General features: G+C 39.8%; 1 protein-coding gene across 6 annotated transcripts in view; it reads left to right on the top strand.

The window, feature by feature from the left end:
- Positions 1-26,605, top strand: part of oxr1a (oxidation resistance 1a) — a 157,555-nt gene that overhangs the window by 68,728 nt on the left and 62,222 nt on the right. For 3 of the 6 annotated variants that reach the window (XM_072460817.1, XM_072460820.1, XM_072460816.1), the window contains exon 1: positions 24,193-24,371. The exons of the other annotated variants lie outside the window; for them this stretch is intronic. In XM_072460817.1, coding sequence (XP_072316918.1) covers positions 24,209-24,371 — 163 coding nt within the window. In that variant the 5' untranslated portion in view covers positions 24,193-24,208. Of the gene's footprint in view, positions 1-24,192; positions 24,372-26,605 lie in introns of those variants that run through there. 6 annotated transcript variants of the gene reach the window in all.

The raw sequence follows: 26,605 nt of genomic DNA, 5'->3' as shown, positions 1-26,605 counted from the left end.
ACTATCGATAATGGGCTCTAAGAGGAGAGCTGCTCCACTTGTCCTGCCCTCACAGCTCTTCACTCTTTCACTTCAATGATTTCTCAGCTTATTTTGCTCTTTTTGTCCACTGCCTGGCCTCGTTCTGGTCTCTTCCCTCACACCACTCCTGTTTCTCCATCTTGTTATCATCTTGCTATGTCTTTCTGGGGCCCAAAGCTAAACAAACTAAAGGATGGACAGCTACTCCCAACACATAAAGACTTAACATTGTGCATTGCTATTGTGTGAAATTAGTCCATAGCCTCAAGTACATTTATTTATGAACATTTTCACTTGAGTGTCACGATATAAAATTTTAGTCAGAATCAGAAAATGTTTATTGCCATTGTCATAGAACACAGTTAGCTAACATAGGAACTTGTCTCCGCATTAGGTGCAACATAAATCAATGAATGATAAAATAATTATAATAGCAATAGTCTACAGAGTCAAATATGGCATGCATAAATTAAGAATTTACTTATGAAATAAGGTAAATAAATAAAAAATAAACTTAATCTTGGTATGTACCCAGATGTTTATGATTATTAAAGAAACATTAAGAAACATCATGATATAAAGATTATCCATGGTTACTGACACATAACAACACAAAAGTGAAATCCTTAATTCTCTTTCATTCTAACACATTCATACACTTAGAAGCAGCTTTATGAAATCTAACTTTTTGAATGCAAAATTAAAGTGAGATCTAATCAGCCACATAAAACACATGAAAAGCACTATACATTAAATTTAACTCAATAGGCTACAGATTGAATTAAAATGTCTTAATTTTGCTTCTAAAAAGTCACAAATATAATTATTTATAAATATAATTATTTTTTTTACAGACTAATATATAAGAATAATTGATTATCAATTAAAAAAATAATCGTTACATCCTAATTGCTTTAAACAATACGCACTATTACTTTAATTAGGCCCGAGCGCCACAAGCTGGCGAGAGGCCTATTAGTCTCGTAAGGCCGTGCGAAGCACGGCTGCGAAAGTGCGCACGTAGTGCGCACGAAATCGAGCGCGAAGCGCTCGCCCACTTCCAAACACTCACTAACGCACTCCTCCACTCATGCACGCCCCGTGCATGCTAATTAGTTGTAGGAAAATGGAACATTACCGTTGTAAACGGGCGAAGCCCGTGCAAAAGTTTGCACTAAACGAGCACTTTACATTGGGGTCGTCATCCCCATATAAAGCACTCATTTGCGCTAAGTAGCTCACGAATACGTTCCCCATCTCTTGCATGTTCCGTGCATATAAGCATGTAATGCAAAAATTGAACATTATTACTGTATAGAGGGCCAAAAACACAAAGTGGGCGGAGCCCACTTAAAATCATCGAAAGTACCCGTCAGTGACCAGGGACCCACACCATGAGGTAGGAAAGCGCGAGCGCTTTCCGAAAATGTATAGTTTATGATATTTGAAAAGTGGGAAACATTGTTTTCGCATCGGAATATTATTCTTTCTTCTTCTTCTTCTCGGGACCAACCCCCCCATTTTTCACCCAGTGAACATTGACGAAAAGTCACAAAAATTTGCACACCTCTAAAAATCGTGCCTCTCTACATTCTGGCTATTTCCCTTTTCTAAAATCTAAAAAATTGGCGCGTCAGCGCCCCCAAATGCACCAAAAATGCATTGAGGGATGGGAAATGACCCAAAAAAAATCTGATCGTAGAATCATGAAATTTGGCGCAGAGGTAGATGGTGACAAGAGAAGTAAAAAATATTATTACGGCAACGCCGTCTGCCCAACCAAATGTCGGCCATATTGCTTCAAAAATGGCTAAACATGACTTCGGAGTTTTTCCAAACGTCGTACTTTTACAAACTTCTCCCAGGGCGTTGGCCCTAAAAAGCTGAAATTTGGTGAAAATGCTACTGAGGAGTGGGACATCAAAAGTTATCCAAATTACATTGATACCTGTCACGGTCTCTGTGCGGCGAAGCCGCAAACTGTAGCTAGAATTTCAGAAATCTCCCATATTTAAAATTTCTGCCATTTGCGCAGATAAAGTCCGAATTGCGTCAAATTAGAATCAGTTGTTAAACTCTTTGCCCTAAACCTACTTGAAGTGAAATAAATTTATTTGGCGCCACAGTGCCCCCTACAGATTTTATATGGAGGTTGAATGTTTAGTTTTGCGAAATTATATGAAATTTGACACACAACTCAATTTTGGCATCCCCATCAAAAAAGTCAGTGAGACCCATGTCATAATTGTTATGGCTTTGCCGTAGCAATGACCAAAACCTCCCATGTTATTCCAATGGGGAAATCGCCAGAACATGTTTACACTTTAGACTTTCACAAACTCCTCCCAGGGCGTTAGCCCTATTAACCTGAAATTTGGTGAGACTCATCTTCAGGGGTGGACCATCAAAAGGTATCCACATTTTTATTCAAAGAGTCACGGTGTCTGTGTGGCAAAGCCGCACATTTTGCCAAGAATTCAAAATAAAATTGCTTTTTGATGGTAAAACAAAGGGGAGAAGATGTAACAGCGTCACAGATTCAGCAGTAGGCGTAATAAAAGGACAATTGGGCCGCGTTAGCGCCCCCTCCTCTTGCGGCGTGGCGGCGGCGTAGCGAGGGCCGATCATTGCCGCTTGCGGCTATATTTCTTCTTCTTCTTCTTCTTCTTCTTCTCGGGACCAACCCCCCTATTTTTCACCCAGTGAACATTGACGAAAAGTCACAAAAATTTGCACACCTCTAAAAATCGTGCCTCTCTACATTCTGGCTATTTCCCTTTTCTAAAATAAAAAAAATTGGCGCGTCAGCGCCACCAAATGTACCAAAAATGCATTGAGAGATGGGAAATGACCCAAAAAAAATCTGATCGTAGAATCATGAAATTTGGCGCAGAGGTAGATGGTGACAAGAGAAGTAAAAAATATTATGACGGCAACGCCGTCCCCCCAACCAAATGTCGGCCATATTGCTTCAAAAATGGCTAAACATGACTTCGGAGTTTTTCCAAACGTCATACTTTTACGAACTCCTCCCAGGGCGTTGGCCCTAAAAAGCTGAAATTTGGTGAAAATGCTACTGAGGAGTGGGACATCAAAAGTTATCCAAATTACATTGATACCTCTCACGGTCTCTGTGCGGCGAAGCCGCAAACTGTAACTAAAATTTCAGAAATCTCCCATATTTAAAATTTCTGCCGTTTGCGCAGATAAAGTCCGAATTGCATCAAATTAGAATCAGTTGTTAAACTCTTTGCCCTAAACCTACTTGAAGTGAAATTAATTAATTTGGCGCGACAGCGCCCCCTATAGATTTTATATGGAGGTTAAATGTTTAGTTTTGCGAAATTATCTGAAATTTGACACACAACTCAATTTTAGCATCCCCATCAAAAAAGTCAATGAGACCCATGTCATAATTGTTATGGCTTTGCCGTAACGATGACCCAAACCTTTAATAATAATAATAATAATAACTTTTATTTATATAGCGCTTTTCAGTGACCCAAAGACGCTGAACATAATAAAAAAGGGGGGGGTATTTACAGACAGGGGGGACAACACGTACAGAACACATTAATATACAGATAAAATGAACAAGACAGAAGAAGTAGAGAGAAAAAGATGGGGATGTAACAGGGGGTAGAAGTGTAGGCAATGGGGTAGAGGAGGCTAGGGGTAGGGGAGGTCATAGGCTTGGGCTTTCATGTTATTCCAATGGGGAAATCGCCAGAACATGTTTACACTTTAGACTTTCACAAACTCCTCCCCCTCAGGGCGTCAGCCCTATTAACCTGAAATTTGGTGAGACTCATCTTCAGGACCATCAAAAGTTATCCACATTTTCATTCAAAGAGTCACGGTGTCTGTGCGGCAAAGCCGCACATTTTGCCAAGAATTCAAAATAAAATAGCTTTTTGATGGTAAAACAAAGGGGAGAAGATGTGACAGCGTCACAGATTCAGCAGTAGGCGTAATAAAAGGCCAATTGGGGCGCGTTAGCGCCCCCTCCTCTTGCGGCGTGGCGGCGGTGTGGCGGCGGCGTGGCGAGGGCCGATCATTGCCGCTTGCGGCTATATTTATTTTTTGTTTTTGTTTTGTTTTTTTAAGCATTTTCATACTGTATAAATGTTTTATGATTTAAAAAATAATAATACACAGATACCGTACATATTTGGTACTGAAAAAAAAAAAAAATTTACATTTCCTTAATTGTTTTAGAAAAATCTGGGTCCAATAAGTACAAGTCCTCATATTGTGTTTTCTTTTATCATTGTGGTATAAAAATGTATAATCAGATTGAGTTGAGTTTGTATTGTGATACTGTTGTAAATAATTATAATTTGATGATGAAGAATCCAACCCTAATTCCAACGTACAAAATATGACTTTTCAAATTATGAGGACATCCAAACTTGGCATGTAGAAAGTATTTTTAAACCAAATGTAACACGACTTCCTTGTGTTCGGCCATGAGGCGGGTCCGTGACTCTGCAAACATAGCACTGTATCTCTCCACATGACACAGGAAATGTTCATAAACAAGACACCAGCGCACGTGTTGCTGCTTTACTCTCGCACCTGTCACCGAGCTGTGTGAGCGATTATTACCCTGTTAGTTATTCATTGGATTTTCGCTGCAGGGTCGAATGGTGAAGGGACAAGTGCTGGGTGGGCAATATGCTAACTTCCCACTAGTGTTAGCTTGATATGCACTTCTCTCATGGAAGGGTTTAAAAGGGCTTGGATCAAATTAGCACCTACTCAATAGATCGAAGATTGTGTTACCACTTTGTTGCTCTTTTACTTAGGAAGCTAAACTCTGGGCAAATGTCAGAAATACGGGGTAAACACCATAGGGTGTTTATATATTATGTCAATCCATTTTGTTAAAACAAGTATTAGTTTAGGTTTAGTAATCAGACAAAGGTATCTGTATTATTATTCACAAAACCTTATAAACCCTTTAACCCTTTTTTCCCAGCACTTTTTGTTGCATATTTACAATGAACAATATACCCGATATTTATTTTATACATTTTGTATATTCTCAAAACAACATTCTATCTTCATTTAGATATATAGCCTACCTCTAATTCAGGGGTATATGTACATTATATGCAGTATATAGGCAGGCGATAGCAGGATAATTTGTCAACTTCTTTTGAATATTTATGATAAATGTACCACATAATAGATCCTTTAAAATTATATGTACATTTGTACAAGCAAGTTTTGAAACTTTGTTTCAAAAAAATATGAAAAATAAATTTGTTGGGCCTTCGAAATTATTTTGCATAAATAAACAGTAGCATCAGTGGTAAATTATGCAATATACTGTATCTGTAGATACAATTTTAAACTATTGTCCGGTCAACATATTTCTGTATTAAGATAAGATAAGATAATCCTTTATTGTCCACACATGGGGAAATTTCATTGATAGGCAGGTAGATACAGAGGAAAAGGACAGTGTTTGCACTAATCACTTGTTCAATAAACCAAAAATGTAAAATACAACAGAAAATGTCTTTACACCAGACTCTAATGTTCCTCACATGTATCTGAGTGGTTTTCATTTGCCAAAACCACCTTGATTCTTCACATTTTATTATATTCTGAAACTAATTTTAATTTCTCCATTAAGATCACATATGTTCCACTTTTGCCTCCATTCCGTAATTTAGAATGTTTTTCAATCTTTTAAATCATTTATACAGGAATAACATCCCCACCACCCAAGTTGACATCATGCAGTACATCACCAATTGTTATTGTATGCATAGTACAGACCTGAAATGTACCGTTGTCCTTGAATTTATTTGTGTCCTTGTTGCAGCTGTCTGTTTGTATTGTGGCGTTGTGAAGCCGCTAACCACAGAGGATTTGACAGTTAAAGCCGGTGCTGCGGGCGGTACAGTGGAGCAGCTCTTTCCCTGTTTGATATGATAGTCCCAGGTGGCTCATCTTGTGTTTACACATCAGGATCATGGCCAGAGGTGGCAATTGCAAACACACATGGACCGAACTATGTGTTGATCCTATGGAAGTGGACAAGCGAAATGGGCTGAAATGTGATTATGAAACACAACAACAACAACAACAACAACAACAACAACAACAACAACAACAACTTTTGTCTTTTGTCATGATAAATAATGACAGGTCATTTAGCGTCAATGCTTCTTTATCGTTCATTCATGTTTCTCTGGTCAACGCTTTGTCCGTATAACTATGGCCCTTAGGCAGGTACAACCTTGACAGTGGGAAGTTATTTACAACATTAACAGTAAAGATATCTTGCCTTATTTACGTTTATACAGCTTTGAGTCAATTGTTTTTTTTCCTTTCCACAGTATTTTTGTGCTAATCTAGTTTAAGTTATTTAGGCCTTATGCCATTCCTGATGCAAACCTATGGATTTATCCAAGCACAAGGAGCACATTCATATTATTGTTGTAATCATCTGTTAAATATACTCTAATTAATAGGTTCTTAGAGTTGTCAGTGGCTTAATGATTAGAGCATTGGTATATAACTATTGTAGTATGAGTAAGAGACTGGAGGAGCAGATGGCACAGATTGGCTCCTTTACTACAGAAGTTGCTTACCACCACTGAATATGGATGGAATGAATAATAATTATAGTGTAGTGCTTTGAGAGACTTGACGGCTTGTAAAATACATTACATTACATAAAGTTGTAAATTATTTATAATATAGTATTGTTATTATTACAGAAATCAACTTTTAGGAGGCTTTAACCATATTATAATTGTTTTCCCTTCTCATTTAACCATTTATTCTTTAACTTTATTCTGCTGCAAACAAGAGACCATTGCTCCAACAGTCCCTGTTTCATCGCACTCCAGATTTTCCACCGATACTCACCCACTTCTTTTTATTCACTTCGTTCTGCTTTATTTTCTACAACAGTGATGACATAAGTAGGATTGGGCAGCATCGCATAGCCATTCTGGCAAAAATGGAGAAAAAAAATCTGCTGCTTGTTATCTTGAACTGCAGCTTTCATAGGGCGATGTGCTGCAAAAGGAAAAATAGGGCCACAGTTTTCAACCCGGAGGTAAGCTGACTTGTTTTTTACACCAATGTTTCCATTTAAAATGTCCACATAATGATCCACGGGTGTTGTGATTTAGAACTATATAGCAAACAAAAGCACAATAGGAATACTTTAAGCAAAAAGAGCATTGGAAGTCAGAAGTACTGTCTTTATTGATCCCCTGGAGAAAAGAGTGCACATTTTAAAATTACAGCCAATTAAAACTATCTTGTCTGTACAGTATATGTGCCGCATTAGTCAGCTATCCTCCAGTGTGCATGCCCTCCCTACTGAAGGAATGGAGTGAAGTGGGGAGAGCGCCTGGCCCAATATAAGTGAGTTAGACTCTGTCACGCTCCAACTGCAGCCCACAGCCATGCCACTGTACGCCCCCCGGCAGCTGCTTGTGTGTGCCGAGATAAGCCTGAGCCGCCTGCCTTGGCTGGGATAGGACGGTCACGTAGCACCAGAAGGAAGCTTAGCCCCACTGCAAATCCAATCCTGGGACTTCCTTTCTCCACTATTTACTTTCCCCCATCCCTCTCATTTTAGAGACAGCATTTCCCAACAAGCTCCTCTACTAGGTTTGTCCATGTCTTTACTGAATGTGGCATTTCATCAACACCTTTAAATATTCTACAATTCAACTCAATCCAGGGGATACCCATGCCTGGCCTACAGCTGCAATGGGCTCTACACAGACACAAAACTACTGTGAATTTCCAAATCAGTATCTCTTGTATAGCAAAAATTCTCCTGCCCTGCCCTGCTTTGCTTGTGCAGTATTCAGTACACACAACAGGGGTTAAGGTAGACTTGGTAATATTAGATACAACTCCACAGTTAATCTTGTCGAAAGTGCGTCTGCCCACAGGGCGCCACAGTCTGCACTGCATGTTTGATAAGAGAAGCCTAACAACAATGTGCCTCCAGGGCTGTATTCAACTAAATGGCACTGAAGGCTTCAGTTTCACACTGTTTTTCAAGCTTTAATTGGGATATTGTACAGATCTGTTTTTTGTCCGCAAACAAGACATTGAAAGTCTGGTTAAAAAGTAAATTATCCATATTGCAGTTATAAGTGACATTCTTTTTAAAATGACTAAATGCAGTTACTACATGTTTTTTGTGTGCCCTTTATTTTATGCATAATTTGACTCTTTTGTAAATTGATCTGATGATAGAAAATGTACTACTGGTTTACCGATGATACAGATACAGTTACTGATACAGTCCTCCAAAAAGGCATCTGCTTTGTTTGGAATGGGAGTCTGTGGCAGATAAAACACCAGCACTCTGAGGCATGTTTGACCTCTCTGAATGTCCACATTATAAAGTTTGCGTGCATCTAACTGATTGAAATACACTGACCTTGTTTGTATTCGGTCCCATGAGACAATAGCAGGGCAGATGGCGCTCGGTGTTCCATCAATCTTAGCCTAACCAGGTTGTGCAAAGGTCTGTGGGGAAACGGTTGACATTCAAAATCTTCATAAAAATGGATTGTAAACCCCTGTTCGAAGTAAAGACAAGGGTGTGTTTTGTATGGAGACAGGACATGCTCACCTCTAAACCACTTAGCCTTACAACGGCTCAATGTCGAAGAGATCAGGATCATGTTAGCTGCTGCAATTGTCCTCTGGATGTTCGTCATCTCTAAATATCCCCCAGAGACTGTACACAGAGTCCTTTAAATCAATTCACTGCTTTTAAGCGCAGTGTCCCTTATGTCCTTTTTTATATATTTGTTTTTCCTTTTTCAAAAGAGATACAATTTGGGAAGCCTAACCTGTCCCAAGGAGTCTTAATGCAAATGGTCAGAAGAACTGCACCCTGTTATCGTTCTAAAGTGGTCCCATTGTGAAGTCCATCCTATTTTCTGTTTGAAGGCAGGAGGCTCTAGAATAACAGAATATCCAGCACTTCAGGCTGTCCCATTTTGGAATGACCCAATCACATTTGCTTATTTGTTTCTCAAATGCAAAAGACATCTCTAAATCTCAAAAATCCTTTTAGCATTCATAACCCTATAATTAACTCAATTTACCTCAGATTTACAGAATTTAGTTCTTCACACTTGTTAATTTCACAGAGATCCACATTGTTTTCTATTTTACTTTTATGTCGCCATGTTTGTTTTGACACAAACAGACCATGCACCGATCGGTTAATCCGCCCGTCAATCACGTCGTCAAAAAAAGAAGACAGGATTTTGTCGTCGTCAGCCAATATTTGCTTTTCTTTGATAATAAACGTTCAGCTCTGTTACTTTGGATAATTTACACGTCACATTCACTACAAATCTTAGTTGATTATATAAACAATGTATTGCATTATAGGAGTTTTCAAGGAACAAAGAATCATGCCACATATCTCTCTCTGTATTTAACCATTTTTTTCTTGCATTGCCTTCCTCCACACATCAAGTTTCTCTTCCACATTGCAGTTATTGCCTTGCTTACATACTAAATTATCCAGTGAGCGTGTGTATTGTTTGTGACTCAGCAGCTCTAAGTCATTCAACCCAGTCTTACTCACAGCTTTTACAGCGGGCGAAGACCAGTGAAAATTGCAGCTACTTCTTTTTCTTTCTTTTTTTCAGCCACTGCACAAACAGAAATGTTTTCTTGGGTCCAGGGTCCATACAAGTGCGAATCGGCACTCCTGGTGAATTTACTGCAGTGCTACAGTGAGGGATTGGCGGGCTGGATTTATCGGCCTGCCGGTGTAATTGCATCGGCTGGGAGTCTCTCGGTGGCCGTCTCCTCGTTGGGTTCAATTTATAAATGCCACGGAGCCAGTAATCCCACAGTTCCCCCACTTAGTTTGGAAAGGGCCTCTACTCTCCTCCTCCTGCCGAGAATTGATTACATATAGCTCAAATCAAGAGTAAGCAGTTTTCCAGTGTCGAACGCCAGGGCCAGCCACAGCTATTGATTAATTTTACAGCAGAGGAAAAATAAGATCTGCCACTCAATATAAACGCTCAGATCTGTTTCCATTTTGCTCATAAACTCAAAGTGTGGTTATTTAAGAAGTTTGTATGTTTTATTGTTTTGTTGTGCTCTTTGATACTTTCTTTTTGCGTGTTATATACTGCCCAGTGACATGAAGTAAATAACTCATTACCTTGTCACAAGGTGACATTAGTTAGCAAGTGAATGTCAGTGTCAAAGTTTTTGTGTTGGAAGCAGGAATTATAAACAATAATAATATGCATTGGATTTATAAAGCGCCTTTCAAGACTCTCAAAGTGCTCTACATTGCATTATTCATTCAATCCATACTCCATAGCTGCCCGGGATAGACAGATGAATGGCAGGCTGCTAATCTCAATGTTACAGGTACAGAGTGCTTCCGGGAGGATGGGCTGAAACAGGGAAGCGTGGAAACTCACTCACCAGGATGACTCATCCTAGTGAGTAGCCCCCGTTGGTCTGCTCTTCTGAGGGGAAGAAGGAGATTGTTCTCTAGCTAAAGACTGAAGGAATCATTCAAAAACAACTTTGGGCACATTTGCGAGGTACCAATAGCACTGTTCGAAGGTTAAAAGCTCTTTTAAAGGCCCTTTAACCTTTGAGTTGTTTGCAAAGAACTGTATACCAACACAACCCATGGCAACAGTTGTCTCATGTGCTCAGGTTAAGTTCATCAGACTGATCCGTCTCTTAAAAAAACACCAATTAAGGGCAGCTCAGATTAGCACCCACGTCAGTTCAACTATATGACAACAACCTTTAGCCTTTACAAATATCCAATGACACGAAAATCTTAAAACCGAAGAAATGTCTGTTTGTATAACAAATCCAACAGAGCAGAGCAATATCCCGCTTCATTGTGAATCCAACAAATTAGTGTGTTTCTGCGAAGCACACATACCACACATTTATGGATGGTATTTACATTGCAGTTAATAGAATTTACAGAAGCGTGGCGTGTCAGGGAAAACAATTAAATGTGTTTCTTGTCAGTGTCATTTGGTAATTCTGCTAGTTTCCAGTTGTTGCAGAATTTTAGTTTTCTTCTTAAAGGCGGTATGGACGATTTTTCGGTGATTTGAGAACGCAGGCGGAAATGCGCATGCGCACTCCCCCGTGCAGACTGATACAACACACACGTGCGTTTGTTTATTAGCGCAACGGAGCGCATCGCATCGCTCGTCTCCCGTAGATTTCTGTCCACTTCTGCGTCAGCTCGAACTGTCTTTCTTCGTCTTCATTTTGCCCCGTACACTGAGGGAACTATATTATGATAGATCCATGCGCTTAGGCACGCGGAAACGTGGGGACGAGCCTGACGCGGCTGCAGGTGAGCGGTAGGTGCGTTTTATGATTGATACGTGGCAGGACAAATGATTTATCCACGCCACGAGGAAATATGATAAAAAAATTGCTGAAAAAAATCGTCCATACCGCCTTTAAGTGATTTTGTTGGTTGAGACCTTTGTCGTTTATGACCTCTGGGCAGCATCAATAAAGACATCTGTCTGTATTAGGGAGATTAATTTAATTTAAGCCCTGTTTATATAGTGTTTCCATAGAATTTTGGACTTGTGTGCATGTAATTCTTTCATTTTCATAGTCCGGATGCCAGTCCCCTCCTACGTAATTATTTGCTACCTTTCTCTTACTATAATATTTCGGTAGTATAAACATCGGGTCCATACGAGGTTGGCTCCTTTTGTTTCAATTCTGCCCTGTTTGGTCTCAAAACCCCTTTTTGTAACCAAGTTTCTGACGGAATTTGTCAAACTTGGGTCTACAGTCACATACATTGTCGCACCGCAATGAAATATGGAGAAGATAATACTGACTGATGATGAGGAATATTACAGCTATAGGCTTTATATATATTGGCTTCAAATTATTACTTTTTGTTCAAAAGTAGTTCCTTTTGCCCCAGACGTTGGACTATCTGTGACTAAACATATTTTATTCCAACTATTTATACTTTTTATACAATGAAAATATGACTTAAATTTGTAAGCTGTGGGCGTACATGAATCTAAAAGCAACTTGAGACATGTTCAGTCACCAGTTCAGTTCAATCATTTGTTATTTATTGAGACATTATCTTAGCACTTTGGGCTTTTAAGGTTGTAGGTGTGCTTTATAAATACACATTTAAAGTAGCATTTGACATTGACATCTTATATTACTTGGTGACATGTGCACACTTTTCTATGAATTTTAATTTAATGTGTTGTTTCAGGTGGCACACAAAGTTTTAACTCTTCATATCATTTATACTGGGGTGGTGAAATAGGTCATGAGATGAGAACTTGCACATACTTTCTGACAGGATTATGACATGCAAATTATCCCGAGATAGTGGGACTAGTAATGCAATAGCGTTATTGACAGGGAAAACAAAGCCTAAAAAATACCGATTACAAGGACGTTTGCCTTCAACGTGTAAAAAAAAAAAAAACACTCACAAAAAACACCCAAAGAGTGAATTTAACCATATCTGCCTGCATAAACTATCCCAACCTGTTTTACATTTCTTATTGCCAAATCAACATTGTGAGTGGTGTATAGCCTATTACCCATAAAAATATGCAGACATACAAAGCTGTACATCCATTTACAAAAACTCACCTCTCATTAAAATAATTTGTCCCACTCAGAACACATTATTCCAGTTTATGCGTCTGACATTTTCAATAAACATTATTACAATCAATTACGTCTGTTGGAAAGGCGGGCTCCGAGTGCTTTTAGTCCAAATTTTAACAGCCTCTTTTGTCCTTGCACGCTTCATTATGAGGAAGATGAAATTATGACGGAGCTGGATCATGGCCAGATACGGTTTGAGTTTGCATTATTGTGACTCCTCCACCTTGAGCTCTAGCCCCCAAACCCCTCTCACCACCGCTCCGTCTCCTCCTCCTGCTCAGCCCATTAAAGCCGCGCATAGAACATCCTCTGCAGCCATGTTTGCTATGCAGCGGTGTATCCAAGGGGAAGGGGATGGCTGGAGGACAGGATTTGGCCGGCCCAGTGCAGCGTGGTGCCGTCTTGTGCACATGGGTCACTGCTCTGGACATTCAGTGGATGGCTGGCCTCTGAAAAACTGTCACAAAGAAGTTTAGTATCAGACGCGGCTGATCAGAGCTGAATGCATTGCCTCATTCCTTACTCTGGAATTATTATATGTAGAGTGCAATACTCCAATGGCAACAACACTACACTGTACATATGACTAATTATTTACATGCTCTGAATTGTTGTAATTAACCAGCAATTTCTCATTTATTAGCTAGGTTTTTAGCGATTTGCTTTGTGTGATTTTGATGTGCATCCGCAAGCAATGTTTATTTGTGTCTACTCGGTTATACAGACTATTTAAACAAGTAGAACAACAAAAAAAGCAATTCACTAATTTCAAAAGACTTACAGATTAGTGGTTTACTTATGTACATTTTAACCAGCAAAATTGCAGTATCGTCATCTGCAATACACATGCACTTATTTAATTAACATACAGATATGCCAGACAAGACAGAAAAATCCAGTCCAGTCAAAATTCTCTCGACCAAATGCAATAACTATTCACGAATGATACCCATTTCAAACCAAGCCCGCAGCCACAACATTGTTTATCAGTCTCCTCTCTACGAGTTGATCACATCTTCATTGTGCTCTAATTTGGTAAAGTTACTCCTGTGGACTCATGCTAAAGGTTTCCTCCATTTAACTAAACTAACAGCCTGTACCTCGAGTGGGTGATGTGTCCCACGCTTGTAATTTCGGCAACAAATTATCCATCCACCACTCATCCCTGGGGGCAGAGATTCATTATCCAATTTAGCATACCCGCGCAATAGCTGATATGGCCTGATGGATGCACAGTGTCCTCACCAGAGACAGTTTTACAGCGAGAGGGGAAGGCAAACTGCCTTTTAGTATCTTTGTAGGATTTAAGGTGTCTGGTTGTGGAGGTGGGAGGATTATGCACATATATCTTTGGTGATGGTGATTCACAAGCAGCATTTTAATGTAATGATGAAATATATGATATGTATCTAGGAGGAAGCAATTAAGTCGCCATGAGCTGGTCGCCATGAGTTGATTTTTGACTTCCATAGACATTCTTCCTCCTCCCAGCTTTAGTAAATTGGCCTATATCTGTGTGGAGTTGTAGTGATGTTGAAAAGTTGGTCTATGGTAGTGTTTTTCAACCTGTGGCACACTTTTATTGGTTGAAAAGATTTGGCGGGATGCTACCTAATAATGTAACATATAATATGATTATAAAAGTGTCCGTGTCACTGTCTTGATCTTTGGAATGGTGATTGTTTTCTTTTCTTTTTTGATGCAGAAGTTGGCTCAGGACACTCCAAAATGGTAGATTATTGAATTAAACCCATGTGTGAATCTGTTAACTGAAATTGCAAAGAGAAACTTTGTTACATAATTCTTTCTGACCCTGAATTTAAAGTAGAAAATACAGTAACTCTGTGTGATTTTTGTTATGTATTACTCAATGTTGTCAACCCAACAAACTCCCCTTCGATATTAATTCTATAAACAAGACCAAGACCATCCTACAGCAGAATAGGTATGATTGACAGAGAGGGCAGAGTTTTCCCCAAACAGCTGTGTTCCTTCCGCTCAGCCTCTGGTCATCAGTCGCCGGAGGCCACCCAGCCTCGCGGGGCAGGGAGACAGCAGAGCACCCACAGGATAGATGAGCCAGTGCGGGGGCAGGGGATGTAGTGCTGAGAGAAAGGTGGCTCTGACACCAGCGCTCATCGATCATAGAGAACCACCCGTAAAGACAGACCTGGAGGGGAAGAGAAGCCAAGGTAAGTGGCGCATACAGGGGGAAACACAGAGACACATGTGTGGAGCAATGGTCAGTGTCAGACGAGATGGCCCAACACCTGAGCTGTGTGTCACTTCACCACAGTGGTGCTGCGCTGAGGCACTCTGACGCTAGAGGTTAGATACAAGTGCTTTTATTGCTTTTCCACACCAAGACAGTGGTTTGAAATGTACTGTAACCACAACTGCACAATATCAGAAAAACAAGTGTTGATAATTGTGATAGAATGTGTTATAACATCATGATCAATACAATTAGTGTATAACCTTGTTATTTATTATGTTATCAATAGATACAATGCAATAATCAATGTTGGGAAGAATACTTTGAAAATGTATTCAGCTGCAAAATACAAAAATACCTGCATTAAAATGTATTTAGTGTTGTTTTCTATTTTTCCTCACTAATTGAGTGCCGTTTGTAGCCTAAATGTCATACTACAATGTATTCCTCTGTATTCTGAATACCACCAAATGTACCAAAATATAGTTACTCAAAATTAGTATTAGTAATTAGTACACGTTTTCAGTTGCTTCCCAACATTGGCTATGGTAAGGGTAAAATAGCTATGTAAAAACACCGATGATAAAACTAGAACTTTTAATTTAGATTTAAATCTTAAAGAAGCCAGTGTTCTTATATGAATGGGTACTGTGGTATTCTAGTAGAAAATATTTCTGCATGTTTCATTGTGACACAATTTATTGTTGACAGATGAAGATGTTATTAACCACAACCCATAACCTTTTGAAACAGTTACAGCAGAAAACAACTACCTCACTGACCCAATTGTCATTTCACCAAAAGAGCCTTTTACTGGTCACTGAACACTGGATCACTTGTGATTTGGATTTCCGAAGTGATACAAGACAAGTGCAGGAATTAAAACCATTTGCTTGGCTAATGTGCTGGATCACAGGGTTAATGACAGTAACATTTGGAACAAATAAACTAAGATGTCAGTCACCTGACAGTGTTGTCCATAGTAGATCCATGGTGTTGTCAGGTGCAGCTCGAGCTCTGTGGATCACCTATACAGCCTTGGTAGAATGAACACTTGTTTATTTGAGTATTCAGATTTCAAGTACATTTTTAAACCAAGTACTGTAATGTAATATAAAGGGCAAACATTGGCAATTCAGTTAACAGTTTTAAATAGGAAAAAGTACCGGTAGTTTATTAAATGGTATTTTAATACTTTTTAGTGGTCCGAGTTATTCCTCACTTTTCTGGCACATTCCAAGTGTATTTCTTCACCACAATGAGTTTATAAGTGTGTTTCACAACTTTCAGAGGCCAGAGCAAAGTTTGGAAATCACACCACTGCTAACGACAGTTAACAAGCCCTTACTTGCTGCAGACAAAGCACAGCAGTCTTGAGATTGACTTTAAGAGCTGCTTTTACAATATATTTGTACTGGGATTTCTTTTTTTACTCTACTACATGGGCTTTTGTTATAGTTAGTATGTCCCCTTTAAAGTCAAAGCTTAACCAGAGTGTCCTCATTTGGTCCTAAATTGAGCCCATTTTGTTGCAAGTGTAAATCCACCCTTTACCAGGTCTTAATTATTATAACCAAAATCCGGACTTGAACAACAATAGATAGCAAATATAGCCGCAAGCGGCAATGATCGGCCCTCGCCACGCCGCCGTCACGCCGCAAGAGGAGGGGGCGCTAACGCGCCTCAATTGTCCTTTTATTACAGCTACTGCTGAATCTGTGACGCTGTCACATCTTCTCCCCTTTGTTTTACCATCAAAAAGCAATTTTATTTTGAATTCTTGGCAAAATGTGCGGCTTTGCCGCACAGACACCGTGACTCTTTGAATAAAAATGTGGATAACTTTTGATGGTCCACCCTTGAAGATGAGTCTCACCAAATTTCAGGTTAATATGTCTAACGCCCTAAGAGGAGTTCGTGAAAGTCTAAAGTGTAAACATGTGGCGATTTCCCCATTGGAATAACATGGAAGGTTTCGGTCATCGTTACGGCAACGCCATAACAATTATGACATGGGTCTCATTGACTTTTTTGATGGGGATGCCAAAATTGAGTTGTGTGTCAAATTTCATATAATTTCGCAAAACTAAATATTTAACCTCCATATAAAATCTGTAGGGGGCGCTGTGGCTCCAAATTAATTTATTTCACTTCAAGTAGGTTTAGGGCAAAGAGTTTAACAACTGATTCTAATTTGACGCAATTCGGACTTTATCTGCGCAAACGGCAGAAATGTTAAATTTGGGAGATTTCTGAAATTCTTGACAGTGACCGTGAGACCGTGAGAGGTATCAATGTAATTTGGATAACTTTTGATGTCCCACTCCTCAGTAGCATTTTCACAAAATTTCAGCTTTTTAGGGCCAACGCCCTGGGAGGAGTTCGTAAAAGTACGACGTTTGGAAAAACTCTGAAGTCATGTTTAGCCATTTTTGAAGCAATATGGCCGACATTTGATTGGGTGGACGGCGTTGCCGTAATAATATTTTTTACTTCTCTTGTCACCATCTACCTCTGCGCCAAATTTCATGATTCTACGATCAGATTTTTTTTGGGTCATTTCCCATCTCTCAATGCATTTTTGGTACAATTGATGCGCCAATTTTTTTAATTTTAGAAAAAGGAAATAGCCAGAATGTAGAGAGGCACGATTTTTAGAGGTGTGCTAATTTTTGTGACTTTTCGTCAATGTTCACTGGGTGAAAAATAGGGGGGTTGGTCCCGAGAAGAAGAAGAAGAAGAAGAAAGAAAGAATAATATTCCGATGCGAAAACAATGTTTCCCATTTTCCAAATATCATAAACTATACATTTTCGGAAAGCGCTCGCGCTTTCCTACCTCATGGTGTGGGTCCCTGGTCACTGACGGGTACTTTCGTTAATTTTGAGTGGGCTCCGCCCACTTTGTGTTTTTGGCCCTCTATACAGAAATAATGTTACATTTTTACATTACATGCTTATATGCACGGAACATGCAAGATATGGGGAACGTATTCGTGAGCTACTTAGCGCAAACGAGTGCTTTATATGGGGATGACGACCGCGAATTTAAAGTGCTCGTTTAGTGCATACTTTTGCACGGGCTTCGCCCGTTTACAACGGTAAAGTTCCATTTTACTACTACTAATTAGTATGCACGGGGCGTGCGTGGGTGAAGGAGTGCGTTAGTGAGTGTTTGGAAGTGGGCGAGCGCTTCGCGCTCGATTTCGTGCGCACTACATGCGCACTTTTCGCAGCCGTGCTTCGCACGGCCTTACGAGATTAATAAGCCTCTCGCCAGCTTGTGGCGCTCGGGCCTAATAATCCATATATGACTTATGGTTCCTTCACACAGTTTGTGACCTCTAACTACATCTACTTGGGTTTTTATAGATTATGTCAAGACTTTATATGTGCTTTAACTGTTCAAATGGCTTTTCTATTAATCCTTATGTCACCTATCAGCTCACAACCAATGGCCCACAGTCCGTAATTTCCCTCTTAAGTGCAGCTGCACTGGGCACATTAAGTGCTCATTATTGTTCCCAGTCCCTGGAAATCGAAAGAAAAAGATGTTTCTCTAAATGACATCACCAAGACTTATGTAACCACACAGTATTGAGAAGAAAGCTGTCTCGCTCTCGCTCTCGCTCTCGCTCTCGCTCTCGCTCTCTCTCTCTTTCGTTCTTTCACTCTGGATGATCTTCTGCTACTGATGAGTCAGACTGGCATTTTATTGGCTGTCAATGAATTAACAGGGGCCACGCCATGTTTCAATTATTTTTTTGCCATGAACGCCGTCTGCCAAAGAGAAATATAATTGTATCAATCTGTGGAGGGTGAAATCCAATATGAGATGAGGGGAGTTTTAAGGCAAGGCAAGTTTTGTGGAGCTCAAATTTGTGTGAAACGCAGACTCCCCATGTTTAGTCCTGACTCTGGCACCAGCAGGAGGCCGGTCCCTGAGGTCCTCAGAGTCCGAGATGGTTCATATGGCACTAACATGTCCGAGATGTACGTTGGCGCTAGGCCATGGAGAGACTTGTACACAAGCAGAGCTGCTTTAAAGTCTCTTCTCTAAGCCACAGGAGCCAGTGCAGAGACCTGAGAAAAGGACTAATGTGATGGTACTTCCTGGTTCTAGTCAGGACCCGAGCAGCAGCGTTCTGGATGTACTGCAGCTGTTTTACAGCATGTTTAGATGGTAAAAAGCGGCTGATGTTATTGATTTGACATGGCTGTTCAAATTCAAGTCTAAGTCCATTATTACCCCCAGATTTCTAACTTGATTTGGAGGTTTTAGAGCAAGACCCTAGGGGTGACTGCTAACACTTTCTCTTTGTTTCTGTGGTCCAAAGACTGATCTGTTGGTTGCCGTGAGATAGGGAATCCACTGGTCCATATTCACCTTCTGTGAAACATAGATCTGAGTGTCGTCTGCATAATTGTGATAGGACACATTTTCGCTGCGTATCAACTGACCTAACGGCAGCATGTAGAGGTTGAACAGAAGGGGTCCCAGGATTGTCCCTTGGGGAACCCTACAGAACAGGGGCATGTGGTCTGACACACAATTACCAATTTCAACTTCCTGTCTTCCAGATAAGACCTTATCCAATTTAGGGCAGTGCCAGTGCTGCCCAACCAGTCCTCTAGTCTGTGTAAGGATGGAGGATCCCATGATCGACAGTGTCAAAAGCAACACTCAGATCTGACAGAATCAAAACTGAGGCTTTGCCCGTGTCAGTGTTCAGGCGGATTTCATTTGTCACCTTGACAAGAGCAGTCTCAGTGCTGTGATGAGGTCTAAAACCTGACTGAAAAACATAAAAAAAAATTGTTTATTAAGAGGTAAACAATCTTTTCAAGGACTTTACCCCAAAATGGCAGATTAGAGATGGGTCGGTAACTGCGGGATCAAGACTGCTCTTCTTTTGGAGAGGCTTTATTACCGCAGTTTTCCAAGACATTGGCAATGTTTCAGATTGAAGCAACATGTTAAAGTGAGAAATCTGGTGCCCAGAGTCAGGACTAAATATGGGGAAACTTCCTTTCAGTTTTATGCAGCTAAAATCTGGAAGATGTGAGACAGGCAAATCTATGCTAAAAGCAGTTTTATTTAGCTGTGCATGTGACTGAAATGATTTTCTTTTCACTCTTCTCTTTTATGTCTTAAACTGTTTTCTGATTTGTGATTTCTGTCATGTCTTTGTGATTTTACTTAAACTATTTGACGGATAGCCTGAAAATAGCACCTTTAAATTTGTTTAAATTAAGAGATCTTTTAGAGAAAATCTTTACAATTCTAAAACTACTATTTACACACAATTACAATTGAACATGTAAATAATTCCGCTCGACAGAATAGCCCATTGTGCCATGTCCAAGCAGAGCCTCATAGCAGGAGGGTGGGGAGAGGGTCAGAACACACTCTGGTCAGATTTTCAGTCGACACTAAGGCCACTGTAAAGTCCAGGAAGAGGCTGACACCTACTGATCAAGAGCCAGTTTTAATACTAAAAGCTTGAGTTTTGTCTGGGACAATTAGCTTAGCAAAAGCTAAATCTATGGAGGAGGCAGGCAAGACTGGGTCCATCATTGAAGATTAAAAAAGCGCCACAGATATGGTGGAGGCGTCGACGAGAGAGTCGTTGCTCAGCACAGACGTGTGCAGAGGCAGATAGCGCGCTGACGTCTAGGGACAGTCAAACGTGGAAAAGAATCAATCTAAATGCAACGTGCCCATGCCGGAGACAACTGCCACGCTGGAAATGTCAAACAAATATGGGAAAGAGTGTCTGGAGTGTCTGCCAGTGTGGTCCAATAGATTTGGTTTTCCATCTGTCGGATCACTAAGGACGGACAAAACGTATGATTCATGTCATCAAAATTGTTAAATTGAATGAAAAGAAATGAAGGTTTTGTGATTTCTGTCATGTCTTTGTGTTTTTTTTCTGTGTGAAGCACTTTGAATTGCCTTGTGTACAAATTGTGCTCTACAAATAATCTTGCCTTGCTTTGCCTAAAAAGCCAAATGGAAAGCAGCCATAGAAAACTGGAGCAAGCAAGAAAGCGTCTGCACTCTTCGGAAGCAGGAAGCTTGAAAACATCGACAAAATGTTATAAGGAGTTTAAAAGGAGAAGAATTATGTTTTTTTCATGTACTTTGTATTGAACTATAACATATAAGGGTCATAATTTTACATATTGTTAATTGTTAACCACAATATTGATCTAAAGTGACTTAATAATAAAAACGGATCCACTGGCTTCCTGTTCAAAACTGCAGAACTGATAAGGACTACATGACATTTCTGAACCTTAAACTTATCAGTAAATTTATGCAATACAGGAATTATTCAAACACGCATGAATCAAATAAAATACAACTTTGAGTGTAAACAGGTTAAAAGAGTTAAAAGTGGAGATTTAGAGTGTTAGTGTATGTCTATTAACATACACAATCTTCCACGTCCAATCAACCGCATTCACACCTGCTCTGCATATGTAACCCTGTTTGTGGAAAAGCTGCAGCTCCCCAGTGGCTGTCATGTTTGTTGGTCCATAATGAGAGTGTTCCTGTGCTCAGGATTAGGCTGTAGTGTACCTGGCTCTCAATGGGAAAGTGCTGAGATTAACACTTGCTCCTCAGCGGGCCGATCCGAGACACTATACAATCTCCGAGGGCTTCTGCTGACACTGCCGGCTTTAGACATGCCACTCGTATAACAGGACTTTATTTAAAGTTATTTGACGAAATGATTTACCGACTTAAGGGAAAATCTAAGGGAGTGACTTGAACACATACAGACAAATACGTGCGATGCAAAAATGTGTAGTTTGGACCTTGATAGACAGACTTTATATAAATAGCTTGAGATGAGTTAAGAATAAGAAATGAAAGTATCAGTGCTGCCCCGTGGTCGAGTGGTTAAGGCTCTCACTTAAAGGTGGTAAAGGTGCGCTCCGTTGCGCTAATAAACAAACGGCCAAAATATTCTTTAAAAAAAGAAAAAAGAAAAATAGATTAAAGTAATCTGGCTGTAATTGGCAGATAATAGCAGACATTTGGAAAAGATATATTTTTGATTAAATATACATTACTGCGCTTCAAAAAATATAAGATAAGATAAGATATTCCTTTATTGTCCACACATGAGGAAATTTCATTGTTGCAACGCAGGTAGATACAGAGGAAAAGGAAGTTTATAGGAAGTTTAAAAAACAATCTTAATAGAAGAACTCTTATAAACAAAACTCTTATAAACAAAAACTCCTATAGACAAAACCTCTCATTTCCTAATAAGGAATGGAGGGGGAAAATAAAGATAAAATAAAATAAAAACAAGATAATGCTAATAATAATGGTAAAATAAACACTCTATTTTCATCAGTTATACAGATAGGGATATTAATTTGTGTCAATATCACTGATCATGGCTTGGTAATTATTGATGAGTTAATAATAATTGTTATAATTGTATTTCTTTTTAGAAGCACAGCTGCAGAGGTCAAGGGCCCGAGCACATGGCACTGACAGTTTATTCTCTATGACAAACTGAGTGAATCAAAACTGCTCAAATTGGTCCACTTTGGGCAGATTCACTTAATTTCAGTCCTACAACTGTGTACAAAGTGCAAGAGTTCTAACACTCTACTAACATGCTCCTTTTTGTGTCCGATGAAAACACTACTGTGATTGTAAACTATAATTGATGTCAAGTTACTAATTAACTTCAGAGACTGTAATCTAGCTAAAACAAGAATAGATGATTAAGGATTGGTAGCTCAGTAGAACAAAGTCTTTTACATAATTTCCATGTATAGGGGCTGGTATAGCGGGATGGTCACAGTGGGAATTCTTTCATTTTCCTCTTTGGTCACACTGAAGTTTAATTAGAGACTAAGGCACTTTGAGAGAAAATATTCTACCTCCAGTCAATACAGCTAGAAAATGTAGCTCCAACCACTGTGCGAAGGGTTAGTCCAAGCATATGAAGAACAGCATAATACAACACACAGAGCTGGCTCCACAAACAAAAGAATAATACTTTTATGAGCCACAAATGTGTATATCAATTTGTGCGTTGCAAACGTAATTGCAGTGAAGATTGGTAAACACTTTACTTAAAAATGTCTCTGCTCCAGATATTACTAGAAATGTGATACACACAATTTGGACCTCGCTAATTCATGATATTTATAGGTTTTGTGGCAAGCCATAACATTAAGTTGTTGCTATAGGAAATATATGTATTGAATCTGCCTTTAGGTGACACAGAATCGCGCAGTTCCCAGATCCGCCAGCAGATGGCAAACGCATAATGTCTTTATGGCCCTTTTAAAGCTTAGACTGGGTTGACACAGCCTGCTTTCTCAGGACTACATTTTCTTTTAAAACAATCTTGCCACCACTGCTGCGATTTGTACTACGAACAAAATGTAGCATAAATCACAAGTTTGTTTGGACGTACCCTGCTGTTTCATAGTATATTTTGGACCAGTATACTCCTTTATTTAGGGATGAAGGAATCTCCCTGAATACCTGAGCCTATGACCCAATTATTATAGACTGCTCTGGTCTGTTGGTTCCTCTCCTTTTAGAGGCAGGAAATGTCATATGATGTCTGTCCCAAACGTGTATGTCACAAGAGATATTGCTTCACTTCACAACATTGTGAAAGTATCTTGAGAGCAAGTCTGCTTTGTAGTGAAAAAAAGTGATCTTCAATCTATTTTGCCTCACGTCGGCCCGTTTGCAAAAGGATTATTAATAGCTCAACTCACTCACCACGGCCAAACCAGTTCTTGTAGTCTAGTTACAACTCCCCCTGCAACACTCTTTATAACATTTGCCAAATGCAACACATCAAAACAATGCATCACAGTAGTTTGACAGAAACATCTATCAGGATGGTTTAACATTAGGGTAGCTACAGTATTATAATAATACTACTATATTAATAATGCTGTATTCTTGCATCTTTGGTGAGCGGGGCTACTGCGTGTTTATTAAAACTACGATGTTCTTAGTTCACTCCACTAGGGGCAAATGTGTGCGAGAGTCAAATAGTTCCTGTGTTGGAATGTGAGCTCAGATCAAAGTTTGGAGCGCGTTAGTGATGCTCGTGACGCGCTGTGATGTACGCGCCGTCTGCAGAGAAAATCACAAGAAACGTCTGAGGAATAAAGTCTGGCGGTAATGCAACACTCGGATGCCAACCGCCATAAAACAACAACAACAACAACAACAACAACAACAACAACAACAACAACAACAACAACAAGAGTTTGTGAAACTTTCTCAGTCGCAGTCATGGATTACCTCTTTTCCATCTCGGACACGAGTGCGAAGGCTGTCAGAGAGCTGTCCCAGAGGCTGTGGCCTGACGGCGGGCCTGTCTTTGAGTCTCTCCCGCCCCAGTCTCACCCCCACAGCGGGACAGGGCACCGCGTGAGCCCCGTCCTCCACAGACCAGGTGCGTGTGGCCTTTCAAAACGGTGCTCCGCGTTTGTTACCAGCGGTTCAGCGTCATTTATGACACTCTTTCGCTTCAAATATCTACACAGTTCCAAGCCAAACCCCCGCAGCGCCATGTGCCGTGCGTAAACGCGGGTATGAAAAGTTTAGCAGTTTGACAGTTGTTTGCGCCGTCAGCTCATGAACTGCTCTGAAATTAACAAGTCAATACAAACCAAAGGCATTGCAACTTCCTCTTCTTCTACAACACTCTAATAATCTACTGTTAAGGAAGTTGTTTTACCATGATTACTTTTGAATAGTGTTGTTCTATTGAGCAGCTTTACTGTCATTCATATTAGGCTATTATGCATTTTATTCTGAGTGCATTCGAAACCCTTCTTGCACATTCTGTCCATGCGGACTTCCTGGACAGTCACAGGACCAAGTCAGTGGTTCTACTGAGTGAGTCATCTGCCTGACTTCATGTGCACTTAAAGAATATGAAAGAATGACAGAGTGAGAAAAGAAAGAGAGAGTTCTGCAATAACTAGGTATAAATAAGCTTTGTCATGAGACTGATTGCACATGTTCTCTTAGTTATCGAAGTGATGTTACTTATGAAAGTAAAGAGCATAAATGATCTTTTCTCAGACTAGCAGCATTTTCCAAACTGTTTGTATTATATCCTGTAGGTGTTGTCCCTGTTCTGTTCTTTTTAGTTCAATATAATTACACTTTAGTTGCCAAATACAGAAACGTTTTAAGAAACATTGTTGCGACATGTCATTCAGAATCTGCATGGTTAATGGCATAAATTAATCTGCTGAATGCTCCGCTGCTGCCTGCTTCTTTAATAATTCCTATGATTGAGGCCCAAGTGCTGTATACAGTCACAGTAGCTACAGTCTAGACTAGAGCGATGGCTTTAGTGTTTGGGATTCAACGTGTTTTTTCTCAACGTGTCTGTGACGTCAAATATTTCTGACAGAATAAAATGATCTTTTGCCTTCCAACTGTTTGTTCTATTGCTGTGTTGAAGTTGCTTTTGACGTGGTTTGCCTTGTTGACCTTTTTACCGATTTTGTGGAATGTGTGTCACGTCCGTCTCGGGACACTAGAGCTGGTATGGTAAGTAAGCTCCATAAACTTGCTTTTTGCAGAATAAGAGGGAAGGCTTGTAAAGTGACAACACAAGTGCTCTATTAAAAGGCCCATTCGAACCATTTAAAGAAATAATTGAGCATGAAATTCCTTTGACCTTGGGAGTTAACACAAATGGTAAAAAAGAGGACTTTGATTTAAGATTAGTGAATTAAATCAAAACCGCTGCGACACAGAAAGAGAAGATCTTTCTTCTTTCCTTCTAATCATCATCTTATGACTTTTCCTCAATGCGACTTACATCAGAACAGCCGGTACTGTACAATGTATGTTTCCCATACATACTACATGTAATTTGCTGTATATTAGGGACAAAACTCTGCGTTACAGACAGTCTGGGATCTTCTGTAGAAAACATATACAAATCTTTTCCAAGATAAATGTATTTTTCTTTTGCAGAGTCTCAAGTGAAGGTAAGATCATATAAACATTCTCTATACCAGTAACAAAGGGGAACCAGTGCGCCCTTCTGACCTCTGTGTTAATTGCTGATGACAAACAGGATCATTGCAATAATATTGCGTTCATTTTGTTGGGTGACATTGGGCACTTCTTGTTCCACACTCAGCCCTGAGCCTGAAGCTGCTCACTGATTTGTCACTATTCACTTTCACCTCGAGGCTGACGTCATATCCACTGTAATTATCACAGCGTATCCAACACATGCTCTCAGCGCGGTAATAAGGGATTTTAATCAACTTAATTTCAAGAAAGTCCTTGGGCACTTTTTATTAGCGAGTCACTAGCATTACATTATCCAACACTCCTGGGATGAGGTTATTGATCTTATGAGGTAGAGACACAAGGGACAGTTGTCTCTATCAGTGGACTGGACAAAGTCTGCTCAGCACAGTCTATACCTCGTTCTAACTAGTCAATACGGAACCAGAATCAAGTAATTTAAAGTATAACAGACCAAATTAATCCAAAAAACAGGTACCATGTGTAAACCAGGACTTGTTTGAATTAATTTGTTAAATATTATAGTTTTTAACCAGGTTTTGGTCTTCAATTCAAAGATGTACCAAGTTTTCTGGTGGAGGGTATGTCACCTGCTTGTCTCCACGGGGATGTTATTGCTTTGCCTAT

This window comes from Eucyclogobius newberryi, unplaced genomic scaffold, assembly GCF_026437365.1.
Source record: "Eucyclogobius newberryi isolate DKJ021-1_F unplaced genomic scaffold, fEucNew1.0.hap1 SCAF_3, whole genome shotgun sequence".
Taxonomy (NCBI): Eukaryota; Metazoa; Chordata; class Actinopteri; order Gobiiformes; family Gobiidae; genus Eucyclogobius; species Eucyclogobius newberryi.
Note: the sequence above shows the minus strand (reverse complement) of the source record. Positions and strands in the feature narration are given on the sequence as shown.